Raw genomic sequence first — 15611 nt, 5'->3', positions numbered from 1 at the left:
GTCATTCAGCCCTCTGGGGGTCATGGAACCCAACCTTTTAATCCAGAAAGTCTCCCTTTGGGGCATCTTTTGTTTATATCAGTATCTACTCTCATATTGACCGTCTCTATTATTTGGAATCTCAGTTGAGCTATTGAGTGTTTTCCTCTATCCAGTGCACAGCTAACGAAGAGGAAAGATTTTTACTGCGTATTCTACTCTTGTGTTCTGAGATTTCGAATTTTAAGTTTTCTTTCAGTTATGCCTATATAGAGTAGGCCACATGGACATTTTATGACGTAAATTACATTATTCGTGTTACAGTCTCCTTTATAGTTCAGTTTAATTCTTTCTCCAGTGTGGGGGTGAGATACACTGTTACCCAAAATCATATTATTGCAGTGCACGCAATTTGTGCATCGTTTCATCCCAACCGTTTCACCTTTCGGTTTTGTCTGTTTGGAACTCAGTTGCCAATTGGGTTTAGGCTTCAATGCAGGTTTAGGGAAGGAACACAGGCCCTGGGTACCTGATTGGCAGGAGCCCACGGCACACTCAGTCAAAGCACATCAGCAATTCAGCAAAAAGTGGGGGCAAACCATGCAAGAAAGAGAGCACTTTCTCACCCAGGCATGCAGCAGAAGACCTGGCGACATGAGGGGAATGGTTCTGAGAATAGCAGATCCCCTAGCTGATAACTCACAGTGAAAGGCACAATGGGGCAACATGTTAGGGTAATAGGTAAACAAATAGCTGAATAAAGACTGTACTGGTGGGGCCAGCGAGAAAGTACTGATAATTGGTAATTGAGATTTAGTACGGCTTGTGAATTGACTGCACCAAAGACAACGCTATGTTTTGTTATGGGTACTTGATGGAAAACTAATAAAACCTGTAAGAAAAAAATAAGAACGAGTCATCCAAGATGTATTAAAAAGATTGGTTGGGCTTGAGTCACCTTCTCCTGGCAGACCAAGAATGTATGTTGGAGAAATAAACATACCATCTATTTCATAATACATACCTTTGAATAACTAACACCGCACCAAAACCATTTGAACTTCACTAATTTGTTCTGCACCAATGACCTCCATTGAAATGAAAATTGGTATTTATAAAGCACAGGCGGCTACTCACGTAGTGTGTCCCGGCGCTTGACCACCAAAAATCACAATCATTAAGAGCTCGGGCCCTGCCTGCCAATATGCTATTGCTGGAACAACCAGGATTTCAGTTGTGTCCTAAAAGTCCTGTACCTGTCTAAGATGCAGAGGCATATTCCATAGGCACGCCACCAGGACTTGAAAAGAGCGCTTCCCCCCCCCGCCCGAGACTGAGCTAATTTAGGAATGAGCATGAGGGACTGCCCTGCGGACCTAAAGACCCATTCAGGCTCATAATGATGGAGCCTCATTCTCAAATAGACAGCACAAGTGCCCGGGAATGCTTGGTAGGCCACCACTAGCACCTTAAACTGAATCCTCCTTCGGTAGGCCAGCACTAGCGCCTTAAACTGAATCCTCCTAACTGGAAGCCAGTGCAATGCCTTCAGGTGGGGCGACATATGCGTTCTGGGATTTACCATGAGAAATGCTCTGGCTGCAGCATTCTGAACCACCTGCAGCCAATTGAGTAGAAATTTCAGTAAGCGTACATTAAGTACGTTGACATAGTCCAACCTAGACGAGATCAAAGCTTGCATGACAGTTTTACGGCAATCAACCTGTAGCAGAGAGAGATTTTTTTAAACCATTTTTAAAAGGCCAAAGCATGTATCAGCAATAGTTTGAATTTGAGTCTTCATCGATAAATTGGCATCTAATTTGACTCACAAGTTCTTCACCCTGCAGCCAGAGCAGTGTTGCGGTTTCTTGATGCAGTCTTCCTCAATGCAGTATGGTGCATATTAACCAACCAGAGCCAAATTAACCAATGGTGAACAGACATATTTTCTCGTTTCTATGTATCAGTCATTCATAAGTAATGGCAAATTATGTTTTCTTCCAGTTATCAAACCTGCCATCTTGATATTTGAATAGGATAGGAGCAGAAACCATTTGACTGCTATTGTACACAGAGTAGAGCTTTCTGTCCCAGCTGATTTGTGGCCTCAATCTCCTTTCATCATTGACCCCATGGTGAACAAGAAACCTTGTTTTTTAATGACAATAAGTACGACTGATAATTAAATGTCAATTCAGAAAATATGATACAAAGTAAATCCGAATACAATTTTGGCGAACTCAAACTATCATCTTATATTACCTCATCAGAAGGCCTCCTACGCAGACAGTTTGGCTCAAAATTATTTATTCGCAACACCTGAATGGCTCGCTTGATGCTGAGATGATGCAGGACACTAACCACTTTTAGTGACACCAAATCATCCTGTGGACAAACATAAAACCAAAATATCAGTATAATTTCAGAGCAATGCCTAGAGTAAACAAGCCCAACAAATTAGATAATCTCATACGGAAAAGCATGGTTCTGCATAGCTAGGGATCCCGGTTTTATGGCATGAATTTTTTGAAAATGTATGCATTTTTATTTTTAATTTTGGAAACAAATGGAGTTATAACTCTTACATTTCCACATTTATTTCAGTGATAATGTTCACTCACACTTTGATACCAGCCAACTTTGAGCACATTATACAACCAAATGAAATAAAACTACACCCACATGAAAATATTAGCATAATATAACAAACATATGTTGAGATATGCAGTGATTTAAGGAAATCTCATTCCATTTTTTTTTTTAACTCACTATGCCGTGAATTGGTCTAGCTCTTGGCCTGAAATTCTTGAATCACTGCATGAAGAGTCCATTAATTGCCTAATGATATGTTTTTTTTCCACTTTTAAAACTAAATACAAACAAGAAACACTTTTTTGTGTGTATGTATCTGTAAAATATAAAATTAAAACAGTAAAAACTGAAAATTGAGAGCTTTAAGCATAATCTATTTAACAGCTGTAAAACATAATTGAGTTGTAACATCTTCAAAAACACACAAGGATTCATGAAGGGTTACTTGTAATGCCTGATGAGCCCAGCAATTCGACTTACCAAGCCCATCGAGGTACGAGTAACATGGTAAACCCATATGCCTGGGCAATTTCCCCCAAGATAGATGAACGGTTTAAAGACGTTAAAATATCCAAGTGGACATTAAGATAAACAGGTGCAAGGTAAATCAGTTTCCTCTTGTTAGTCCCCATTTCTTAGTGGCCCTCGAGGTTCAATTTCTAATATATCTGTTTTTCTGGAAACTGGAGGTACTGTATTGGCCAGTAAGAATATCTCTGGAGACCAGAAATATTGGTCGAACTAACAGGACAATTAGAAATGGAACTATAAAGGTTCCATGTCTAATTGACATACATATCACAAAGAAACAAAATCCACACAAACTACAAATATCTTTAACCTTATTCCACACAAATGTGGACAGAGGAAAAAGATACATGCCATATTGGATGTGACGAAGAGAAGATCTACTTGCAGCAAATATTAACATCATTTACATTTTGTCTGGCAAGGCCATGCAGCTTTTAAGTCTTCCTCAGTAATGAAAAAATGATCTTGTTCTTTAGGGCATTTTTGCAGCTTTTTTTTAATAATGTTTTTATTGAAAACAATGCAGGGCACATGACAATCAAATGGCACAGACATTGGGTAGCACAGATTACATTAGACATTTGCGACAATATACTCATCAGCAAAATCTGTGATAAGAAACTCATTCCCATTGGTACCTCACCGGAGTCCATCCCTCCCCCCCACCTCCTACTCAGATTCACTCTCCCCATCTAACGTTGGTGGTTTACATAAATAACCTCTGTACTTGTTCCAGGCCCCCCAAATGTTCTCACATTTCCGGGGGCATCCACGGTGTAGATAAACCACTCTCTGCCATCATTGCTGCATCCAGGTCCATGCACAAATCTTTAAGCGTCGGTACCTCCTTGGATCCCCAATATATGGCTATATTTCGTTTAGCATACATTACACCCAGCGTTACCCAGTCCTGAGCGGGTTGGGTTAGATCATTCGGCTCCCATAGGTTCAGGAGGCAACATCTGGGCTCCAGGACCACCGACACCTCGACCACCTGAGATACCGTTCTCATGATTTTAGCCCAGTACGCTGCCATCTTGGGGGCATTGCCAGATAGTGTGAAAGAACGTTCCCTCCTCCCCGCAATCCCTGAGGCAAAAGTGGTGTGTGGCCCTCCCTATGTTGTGAAGGGTGACCCTCGTATAGTATACGTGGTGCAATATCTTTAGTTGTACCAGTCGGAGTCTAGAGGGTGTAGCCACCTCCCGCAGGGAGGACGGCGCTGTCTGCCAGTACGCCTCGTCGAATTCCCCCAAATCAGTGGATCATTTGAGCTTTAATTTTAATGTTGGGTCCGGTGTGTTGTTGACTAATTTACGATAAGTAAATGATGTCGCCTTCCTGGGCATATGCTCAATAAGCAATCTGTCCTCTAAAGGAGTGGCCTCAGGCACATCTGTGCCCGGCGGGAGAACCGACTCCAGGGCATGTTTGATCTGTATATATCAGAACTTCTCGGTGGGTGCCAAGTCGTATTGGGCCTGAAGCTGTTCAAATGACACTACCGCACCCTTCTTCCATAAATTCCCACCGTGGAGATGCCTATTAGGTCCCAAGCCTGAATCCCTTGCTATTGCGAACTCTACCCAGTTAACGCGCTGACCATAGGGGGGTCATTTGAGTGATAGTATTTTTGCATTTAAGATGGGTCTGTGCTGTATACCAGATGCTAACTGTACGCGCCGTCGGTCCCAAAAGGGAGGAGCAGCTTCCATCATATAATGCGGAGAGAACTCCTGCCTCACCCAGTTCATACCCGTCCGCCTGGAACGCTGGTTCTTTTTGGGGTGCGTGTAACCACTGATTAATTATTTTCAGTTGGGCTGCCCGGTAATACAACTGAATATCTGGGAGGGCTATACCACCATCATACCAGCCCCGGATCGGTTCACCCCTTGAAATACGTGCAGGTTTATTTCCCCATAGCAGGTCTGAGACCATCGCTTCTATATTTTTAAAATATTTTTAAAGGGACTTGAAACGGGGTATTTTCCTGCACATAAAGAAGTCGGGGAAGCGTCATCATTTTAAAAAGGGCTGCCTTGCCCAGGAGGGTCAGAGGCAGGTTATGCCAGTGCATCACATCACGCCTAAATCTTTTGAGAGGGGGTCAACATTTTTAACGAAGAAGGCATCCGATCCGGTCGTTACCCAAATGCCCAGGTACTTAAAAGAGTCTTCCTTGACCATAAGTGGACAGTCCGCCGGGAGCAATGGGGGCGGGCCCTTAAGGACAAACAACTCTGATTTGGACCAATTGATGGTATAACCCGATGCCCGACCGAAGATTTCACAAATATTTAAAAGTACTAATATTGAGCGTCTTGGGGAAGACAGGAATAACAGCACGTCATCCGCATAGAGAGAGATGCGGTCCTCCCAAGTCGCAGTCCAGTTAAGGCCCCGAATCATGGGGTCCCATCGGATCCAGGCCGCCAATGGCTCCAGCGTCAATGCAAACAGTAAGGGAGACAAGGGTCAGCCCTGGCGCGTACCCCGTCCCAACGGCAAGTCTCTAGAGATATGACCATTTGCCACCACATGTGCCAGTGGACGTGAGTACAGTAATTTCACACATGCGCTGAACTTGGGGCCAAAGCCCAGGTGTCTGAGAACAAGTAAGGCCATTCCACCATATCGAATGCCAAGCGGGCGTCGAGAGAAAGGATAACTGCGGGCTCTTGAAGACATCATTTTTGCAGCTTTTGATGCAGACATTCTTTGGAAGAGTTCAGCATTTTTATTGAGATCCTCTAGTTTGATAGGACAACATGTACTGAAGGGAGAATTAGACAACATTAAACAGCCCACTGTTGATGAAACACATCCTGATGAATGAATTAGGGCTCCAGCCAGCTGCAGCTTTTCCGCTAGTATTACAGCCTGGGTGGAGAACATGCATTGGCTCATAGACCCCATGTGAGTGCTGAACCATGGCGCTGCGATTAGCAGTGATTGGCTAGGGGAGTCAAGAAACCTGTGTGCTCACTGTTCCTGTGTTGTCCACGGAAGTTCGAGGCGGTGGCAAGGAACGTGGATTTCTTTTGATTTAAACACATACTGCCTACAACCCCCTGTCACCAGCAGGCCAACATCACTGTGTTATTGCCCATTCCCAATAGGTCGCAAATTGCGACCTGCCTCATGAATATTGATGAGGCTGGTCATTTGCGACCCCATTGGGAATCACAAAATGAGTCTGAGACACATTAGTACATTTCCTATCGCGAGTCTACATTTGCGAGTCGCTAAAACTCACAAATTGTGAGACTCAAAAGAAAATTGTTGTGCATGTGGCCCTTGGTTTAACTAAACAGCTGATTCCATCAAAGAGCATGTACATCAAATTGGCTTGGACATCCCTGAGAAGCCAGGCGTGGCACCTCAAGGCCACTGTCGTTGAAATAGACCTGCCCAGCGAATTGGTCGTATCCAAACCACACCATATGGTGAATTTTGCTGCATCTCTACTGTCCTTGACAGCCTGGGAGAGCACAGCCCGGGCCTCCTCCGGAACTTGTGGCAGCACCTGTGCAACCGTCTCCCAAAGAGAGTGGGAGAAATAGCCCAATAAGCATGCAGTATTCACCGACCGCAATGCCAGACTGGAGGGAGAAAACATCTTCTTTCCAAATGAGTCCAGTCTCTTGGATTCCCTATCTGGAGGGGCGGAAGGGAATGTGCCCTGGGAAGTAGAGGCCAGCACCATCAAACTTTCTGGGGTGGGGTGTTGGCTGAGGATCCTTGGGTTACCCGGTGCTGGGCGATGGAGACGTGCAATTGTCCTGTTCACAGTAGCCCCTGTGCTAGGCATGGACCAAGTTCCTAATAGGACGTCCGTAAGTGCCTCATTAAAGGGCAAAATGGGTTCAGAGGTGGAAGCCCCAGGTTGAAGCACTTAGGTCAGGAGATTAGTCCTGACCTGCACGGAGGGCAGCTCCAGTCCAAGGGCCTCAGCTGCCCTCTAAACCACCATAGCATAGGACACCCCTCCTCCGTAGCCGCTGTAGGTGGAGAGAGCATGCCACAGTCTGGGGAAGTATCCAGACCACTGGGAACTTCCCCAAGTTCCCCATATCAGTCCATTGTCTCCTTAGAGACATCCTGGTTCTCTAAATGGTCTCCAGACTCTTCCCATTCCCCTCCTGAACCTAGCACGTCCATAAAGTGCTCAGGTGACAACATAGAACCCCTGGGTTCTGTTGACGTCGGAATTGGGGTTGTACGACGCCGTTACGGCTTAGTCTCGTCGGGGATGAGAATGGGGCTAGCGCCACCGATAACCTCCGGCGAAGCCGCTGGCACCGACTTCGGTTTCGATGTCGGGGAGGTTACGTTGGTACGACCTGCGTCGAACCGGATCATAGATCGGACCATTGAGAACCCACCGTGGCCGAAGCCGACGACGTCAAACCTGATGGGGCCCCTTTCGACCCCATGTGGCCCGAGGGGTCACCAATGCAGTCGTTCTGCTCAAATGCGCGGTGCATGGCCCCGTAAAAATCCTTAATTTGAGCAGGAGTCGCTCCGTCTCACGGAAATGGAGGGAGGCGCGAAGTCGACTCTGGCTCCGGCTCTGCAGAACCGCGCCTAGAGCGTCGGTGCTCCTTACCTCTTTTGACGACTGACACTAGTTGAGGTGAAGTCGAAGTTCGCTTGGACTACTACTTCTTCTTCTTGTGCCTCTTTCCAGAGTGGCCAGACGACCTCGAATGGGAGGAAGAGAACTTAGGGCTCCGTGAGTGATCCCGCGATCTCCTCTTCTTCGAACGGATTGTGAGCTCCTCGGAGTCTCGCTTAATGGTGTCTACTACTGGGTTGCGACCAACTTCGTTGTCCGCTCCCTCAGGTCTTCAGAGCCATTGCCTGGCAGTCTGAACACTACTTTGAATCGTGGTTATGTTCTAGACACCACAGATATACGCGGTGTGGATCGGTAACCGATATTGTATGGGAACAAGTCCGGCATGGTTTAAAACCGGACTTCCTACCCGACATCCCTTGCACTAAGTCGTCAAAAATTTTGACAAAAGTCGAGAAAAAGCCTGCTAAAAAGCGGCCGAGGGGTAGCTCTTCCCGAATCAGCACTTGACTGGCACGGAAAGAAAAGAACTGACGTACGCGCGACTGCGTGGCGCTTATGTAGGCACCGTGACATCATAACCGACGCCATCAACGTCACACGAAGCCGAATGGAGCCACCCGACGTAGCGCGCAAGCGATATTGCTCAGCAAAAGTTTGCTGAACCAGACTGATGCCAGGGAAATTCAAAGGTAAGCAATCTGCAGTTAGAAGTCTCTATCAAATAGTGAAATGCTGAAACGGTAGTAAATGGTTCAGGTACTCAGGACTCCGTATGCTGGGCTACAGGACATCAGGAGTAACAAGCATTTACAATGCAATGGTCTCGGCAGCATTAAAGGTAGAGCTATTGGCATTGCTCTTTATTTATTTTTTTAAATCTTAAATAAATGACATTGTATTCTGAGAGTTACTCCTGGGGGTAACAATGCATGGTGTGAGTTACTCCCTGTGGGATAAAAATGGTTTACTGAATCTCTGTGTTCGCAACAGTGACCGCTGTCAGTCAGATACTCCCTGGGAATAATAATGGAGCAAATAACAATACATGTTGTAGGGTAAAAAAAACATGCTGTCAAACACCACCTCGGTCTAACAGTTTATGCCGTCATGCTGTAAATGTGCACACACTCAGAAATTCCGTGTCTGATACCAACAGTACATGCTGTCATGTACAACCTGGGACTAACAATGCAGGCGTCAGATAGGCTGGGGATAAAACTGCAAGTTAGATCAGGGGGGGGGGGGGGGGGGAGTGGGGGGAGCGGTAACAGTGCATCCTGTTGAATATTCCCGTGACCAACAAAGCATACTGCATGTACTGCCTGGGACTAATAATGTAGGCTAGGCATTAAAGCCTGTATGCTATTACTACCGGGTGTGGTGCAGGGCTAACGTGGCATGCTTGCACATATGCCCTATTCCCTATGGGCAACAATCCATTCTGTGGGGTACTGCCCGAGGTAATAATGCATGGTGTCATTTGCTCCCTGGGGCTACCAATCATTGTTTACATACACTATATGTGCGCAACTGTGCGCGCCATCAGGTATTCACGGGAATACTAGTGGAGGCTACCAATTACAAGGGGAGGACAGTGCACGTTGCCAGGTAACCCCGTATGCTGTCAGACTCCGTGTGAGTGATGGCACAGGCTATGGCGTACTCCAGTGGTTATACATACCCAGGTGGCTGCTGCTCCGATGCCTGGGCAGGAGGGGGCCTCTTGTGCACTTTTGACTACCTCATGTATTTTGGTTGCTCACAATTTTTACTCAAGTATTTTGTTTGCTCACGATTGTCACTATTACCTTTACTACCTCATGTAATTTTGGTTGCTCACAGTTTTTACTACCTCATGTATTTTGGTTGCTCACAATTGTCACTATTACCTTATGTAAGTAACGTTTGTTTTTGCAATCTGTTCTTTTGTAATGTTTCTCATTATGTTTTATTTCTGTTCCTAATGTGAAGCGCTCTGACGCCTTCGGGTAAAGTCCGCGCTATATAAAAATGCATAAATAAATATATAAATAAATAAAGAGAGAAGGAGGAGGAGGTGCAGGGGAGGGGTGTCCTGGAAAAGGACGTCCAAATCAGGGGAGGGGGATGAGTTGTGGAGGAGGGAAGTGCGGGCCGGGAGAAGGAGGAGGAGCGGAGACCTCCGGGGTCTGAGAGAGGGATCGGGGAGTGTGCGAGCCGAGGGAGGCAGAGGTCAGGGGCAGAGAGCAGAGGGCTGCAGCCGCAGAGAGGAGCCCGGAGCGCGGCAGAGAACTTAGGACCAACAGGGGGTCGGGCGGCCCCAAGGACTCCCAGATCAAGCAGCAACGAGGAGTTCGGGGCTGCCCAGCGAAGCCGGACGTAGCAGGCACGGACACACACTCTCCGCCAGGGGTCGCTCTGGAGAGCTACGGAGGACGGGGACCCACAGAGGGGAGCAGAGCAAGACCCGGAGGAGGGACCGGGAGAGGGCGCCAGGCGACCGGGCATGGATGGGTGCGAGCCACGTCTGGAAATAGGGTAAACTGCACCGCAAGGGCCATGCGCGCCACATTTTAAAGGCATCACGGTGTGGATGTGTGTACATGTGTCTCTGTATGTGTGCGTGTATGTGCGCTCCTGTGTGTGTGTCTCTGTGTGCGGGGGAGGGGGGAGTGTCTCTGTCTGCGTGTCTGCATGTCTGTCTGCGCTCGTGTGTGTGTGGCCGCATGCGTGCAGGGGGAGGTGTGCCTGGGTATGTTTGTGCTTCCCAGGAGACAGCCTGGCCGAGCGCGGCGCGTGCCAGTCAGCGCGTGCCACTTTCAAATCGCCTCAAAGGCGAAGCGCGCGGCCAGGATTGTCTCCTGTGAAGCACACATGCCGACAAAAGAGCTTCGGCGGAGACGCGCTTCCGCGCGTTCAGCCGAGCCCTAAAAAGCCTTAACGTCCCCATGGTTGGGCTCAGTAGCTCCTTCTTACCCCATGGTCCTCTGATCTGGAAAAGCTGTTCCAAGTACACGATCACTAACCACCACAAAAATGTCTGAACATTATAGGCAAAAGTCATGATCTTAACTTTGTTCCACAATGACAGATAACTTATTCTCTTTGCAATAATCCCCCCAAAACTGCCCAAATTGCGCTTCAAAACTCAAACAAGTTGGAGCAACTACACAGCTATGCTTAAAGCCATTTTTAGTAGGAATGCGCTCAAAAGGACTGCCCTCCTCATCAACTTCAACTGAGCCCAATTTTCATTTTGCAATTAAATCGATACAGATTACAACAGAGGTGAAATATCTCAAGATTTGAGTCTTTCACACAACATTACTCTGCTAACTGGGCCGGAATCTGCTCACAAGTGGACGAAGCAGCAACTCAGCTACACTAATGAATGAATGACACTGAGCTGAAATCATAGTGTAAAAAAGTGATCCATTGTAGAATAGTTCATGCAAAAAACTCCTTTCAATGGAATAATCTCAATTTCCTCTGCACAGACTAAGAGAATTCTTAAGATCCGTTTTGCAAAGGCTTTCGAAATAGTGTCTAAGAGTGCATAAGACGAACATTATTAAGCCTTCTTTCTGAAGAGCATAGTGGGTACATTATCAGGACCTGTGGCAGGTCATGTTATTTCCATTACCAAAATGGCCTAAAAAATATGCTTAAATTACACATGAGCAAAAAGATATTTGTCAACTACACATTCCTCTAGGGGAGAGCCTCCTCAATACTGGGATTACCCCCACCTCCAAAATAAAGCTAAGAGATAATCAACCAAAGAGGTCCCTGGCACCACACATTCCAGGCCTGATGGATTGGAATTCCCTTTATGCCCTCAATTCATCAATCTCCAGAATTCTTCAGTGTTTCCAGAGTCAATTACATTCGGATCATCACACTTGTTCTTGAGAAAAATATTTTGTATCCTTATGCAACCTTCCACATTAGATCATCAGAAGGCAAACCTCTGCTACTTATCCTGGATGGGGATACTTCCTAAGTGTATGTTCTGCAGCCTTGAGGTCTGTAATGATTGCTCTACATTCAGGACATAACCAAGGTTTACAAACTTTGGTTAGACAATTGTATCCATTTTTTTCTTAGCACCCCCACCACGTTTACACTAGAAAAGACCCAGCAAATTAAAGTCTTGCATCCTTTCAATGAGAGTTCATGGGTAAAAGTATGACATTTTTAAATCTGGTTGCACATTAGATAGTCTGTTTAAACCTTCATCAATGTTTTGTACGGATTCTGTGAAGATAACATATTCCTAAACAAAGAATATAGGATATTACAGTATCAGTATTGCAACACAGTTTGCAATGGTCACTACTAGCTGCATTAGTCACCACAAAATTGGAAAAATATCATAATTTTTAATAGCTACGACAATATAGTCAGTAAGGGCCATGCTAGAACTGCTGCAAAATGTTTGTTGGACAGGGGAATCATTCAGATTCCTGCCATTGTAGCATACCAATCCCTAATGGACCAGCAGGGCAGCCCAGTGCTACTGCTCTATGCTCCACTGAAAAATTCTTAAGTGGGCTCTGGGTACACCACATCATTGGTACAGGTCTATGCATTCATCATCTGATTGGGCTGAATTTAATTTCATATTGATGTCTCCAGCAAGCAAGAAAGGGTTCTATGCAACAATAGTTAAATTATCTTCCAAAAAGGACTGAGACATTCCATTTATTAGAAAGTGGGTCTCCAGTTGGCAGAGGTATGCACCCTGTCCAAGTAGGGACCACAATACTAATCAGGATATGCTGGATACACAATAAAAGATAACTCTGTGACTCTGTTAGCTGGGCACAGAGCAGTCAGGCTTATCTAAAGAGTGAATGTGTAAAGTATTTGTGCAACATATGCATACATACACACACACACACACACACACACACACACACACACACACTAACACAATGAAAACACCACACAGGTTTTTAGAAAAGAGAGGATATTTGTGTGAGAAAATCAAGACCAAAACGAAAAATATCCAATAAGTAGAACCAGAGTTATGAGTTTTTAAAGATTAAATCTAAAAGTAGTGCTTTAAGTCAAGTAGTGCTTTGAGTCAATAACCAATAGTTACTTGGGGTCGTGTTGGACTGGGGTAAATCCACAGTGCAGGCTGGCCGCAATGGAGTGCAGGCCAGGTACAAGACCCAGGCAGGGTCCACTGAAAAAGTACCTTGGATGGACAAAGCATCGGTGTCGAAGACTCAATGAGTCTGTTCGATTCCTGTAGTTGGATAGATGTGTTGTCGTCGAGCCTCCGCAGACGGGGACCTGCATCTGCATTGGATCCCTTATGGTAGAGGTGCTGCATCATCGACTATCACAGTCGGGTCCCAGATCGTCGTCGAACCATGCAGGGATGTCCTCAGATCGGCAGTGCATCGGTTACAATTGGTGCAAAGTCATCACAGCTTCAATTTCAATTGTCTGGACAGCAGAAATCCCCTTTAAAGGGCCCATGACTGCATGGCTACCACTTGGTAGGGCAGAATACAGGTGTTGTTGCATTGTCGCAGGAAGTCTTTGACATCATTGAGGGGGCAAGCCAGAAAGCCGTAGGAGTCACTCTGGGTTCAAGTGAGATGTGTCCAGTCCTTGTCCTCAGCAGTGCAGAGATCAGCAGGAAGCAAGGCAGCTCGGCAAAGCAGAAAACAATTCTGTAGGAAGCTGGCTCTGTATATACTATACCAAAACGAGGTATAGTGTGCACAGAGTCCAGTGGAACCCCAAAGGTAGGCCGAGGTAAAAGTAGATAGCACCTTACTCTCTGTTTTTGGTAGTGTGGGCGAGCAGTAAGGTTTTATCAGAGGGTAGTGTTAAGCATTTGTTGTACACACTCAATCAGCAAATGATGTCACACACTCAAAGACTGAACTCAGACCAATTTGATTTGTATAAAAATATTATTTAGTTATATGTAATTTCTAGGACCAAGCAAACCTGGTACAGGTAAGTGTAAATGGTACTTTTCAAGGCAGGTTGAACAATACAAGCAAGCTGAATAAAAATGACTGTTACAGGTTTGTAAATGCTTTCAATACTGTGGAAATTACTGTCAGATTACTTTATGGATTACTTTTTCTACTCAGTGTGATATGCCAAGATATAACCCTGGGACTTTTCCTAGAGAAAAGGCAAGTAAAGCAGTTTTTAGTTATTTGCAATTTTTCAATGTTTCATACAAACCCAACTCCACACTAGGAACAATTTTCAGGAAAAAGCAGTCAATGTAATCATATGGAAGGAAATTGAGTTATCGGTTTAAAGGTAAGTAGAAGTTTGTGGGAGTTGGTGTTCTGGGGTTAGAACCAGGGTTCCCCCAGGGTCAAGGATGCACTTTCAAACCACCCTCAGTGGCACTAGGTTGGCCGGGTGAAGAGTGCTGAGGCCCAATGTTATCCAATGGGGGACCTCCGATTGGTGGCTGCTCACGAACGAGCCACAAGGTTGTGGGAGCAAAGCTCCTGGTGTTAGGCTTAGAGCAAAGGGGGATCCGAGTTATCAAACAGGGTGCACCCGCAGGGGCAGCTGGGTACTGGTGCTGTTTTGGCGTTGAGTGCCCTGTTTTCAATGGGAGTTGCAGGTTTGGGATTTTGGCTGCAGTCTCGGTCCAGGAAGACCTTCCAGGAGGAACCAACACCTGGGCAAATAAGTTGGAGGGCTCAGGAACGTAGGTGCACCTCTGGTTCTCTTCCCCAGGGACCATGGTGACTGGATGCAGGGATGTCTTTTGAAGTCGGATTTCACCTTACGGGCCACTTGCAGTGGGGGTGGTCTCTATGCAGAGGCTGCAGACAACGTCGGTGAGTCCTGGAGCGATCAATCTACAGTTGACTTGAACTCTGCAGTGGGTCATACTTGCCTAATGCATAGTGTTTCATACATGAACTAAACTTAAAAAAGAGAAAGGTAGTGTTATCAACCCATGGATGAGCCACACAGCAGAATTCGTTTTGGCAACAGAAAACGGTAATGGTTGTAATTTTTCAATATGCAAAAGAGAATATTTTGCATCCTTCATGGACATGAACTGTTGTCTTTCAGTTAAATTAAAAGGTAAAAACAATGATGAAGTATTCATTTTATTCAAAGTTTTATATAGCGCGAACAAGATCTTAGCAGATATCAGAGCGCTTCACAGTAGGGTGAGTAGACATAGTAATTGGGTACAGTACAGTGAACGGTAGCATAATAGGATAACAATCATGTGCAATAAGATAAAGGTAAACACTCAGCTAGACAGTAAAATAAGGCGGTGCAGAGTCTTTGATCTAACTAAATAGAGATCATGAGGTAGCAGAGAACACTCAAATAGACAAAAGTATAGGACGGTGCTGAGTCTGAGCTAGCTACAATACAGGTCTAGAGATAATAATAAACATTCACATAGACATTAGGATAGGGTGGTGCAGAGACACTGATCTAGCTGCCATAGAGATCAGTGGATACCAGTAAACCCTCAAAAGACAATACTATAGGACGGTGCAGGGTCTATGATCCAGCTGCAAAAGAGATCAATAGGTCATGAACAGAAAGTTAATGGATCACTAATTATCCGACTTTACACGATCGGTGCATAGACTCTGAGCAGCAACAGAGAGGATCATGTAAACTTGGCCATAAGGATGGCTTTCACTTCTTTCTTGAAGAGTACAGTGGAGGAGATAATCCTCGTTTCAGGAGGGAGAGCATTCCAGATCCTCGGTGCCATTCCTGAGAAGGAGCGCTTGTAGGTTTTTTCCTTACGGAATCTGCGAGGTTTCAGGAGCAGACTTTTAGTACTTCTATTGGATCTCGAACCTCCTGATATAGTCCATTTATGGAACGCAATTGATTTTGACCATGGTACAAAACAGACACTTCATCCTTCACAATACCCACAACAGATGAAACAATGTTATCTGAGGTA

At 45.5% G+C, this 15611-nt stretch overlaps 1 protein-coding gene across 18 annotated transcripts in view; it reads right to left on the bottom strand.

The window, feature by feature from the left end:
• PPFIBP1 (PPFIB scaffold protein 1) overlaps nucleotides 1-15611 on the bottom strand; it is a 978725-nt gene that overhangs the window by 126975 nt on the left and 836139 nt on the right. For all 18 annotated transcript variants that reach the window (XM_078674144.1, XM_078674143.1, XM_078674142.1 and 15 more), the window contains one exon: nucleotides 2245-2367. In XM_078674144.1, coding sequence (XP_078530270.1) covers nucleotides 2245-2367 — 123 coding nt within the window. The remainder of the gene's footprint in view (nucleotides 1-2244; nucleotides 2368-15611) is intronic.

This window comes from Lissotriton helveticus, chromosome 1_1 (assembly GCF_964261635.1).
Source record: "Lissotriton helveticus chromosome 1_1, aLisHel1.1, whole genome shotgun sequence".
NCBI lineage: Eukaryota > Metazoa > Chordata > Amphibia > Caudata > Salamandridae > Lissotriton > Lissotriton helveticus.
This window is presented reverse-complemented; position numbering and strand designations above follow the sequence as displayed.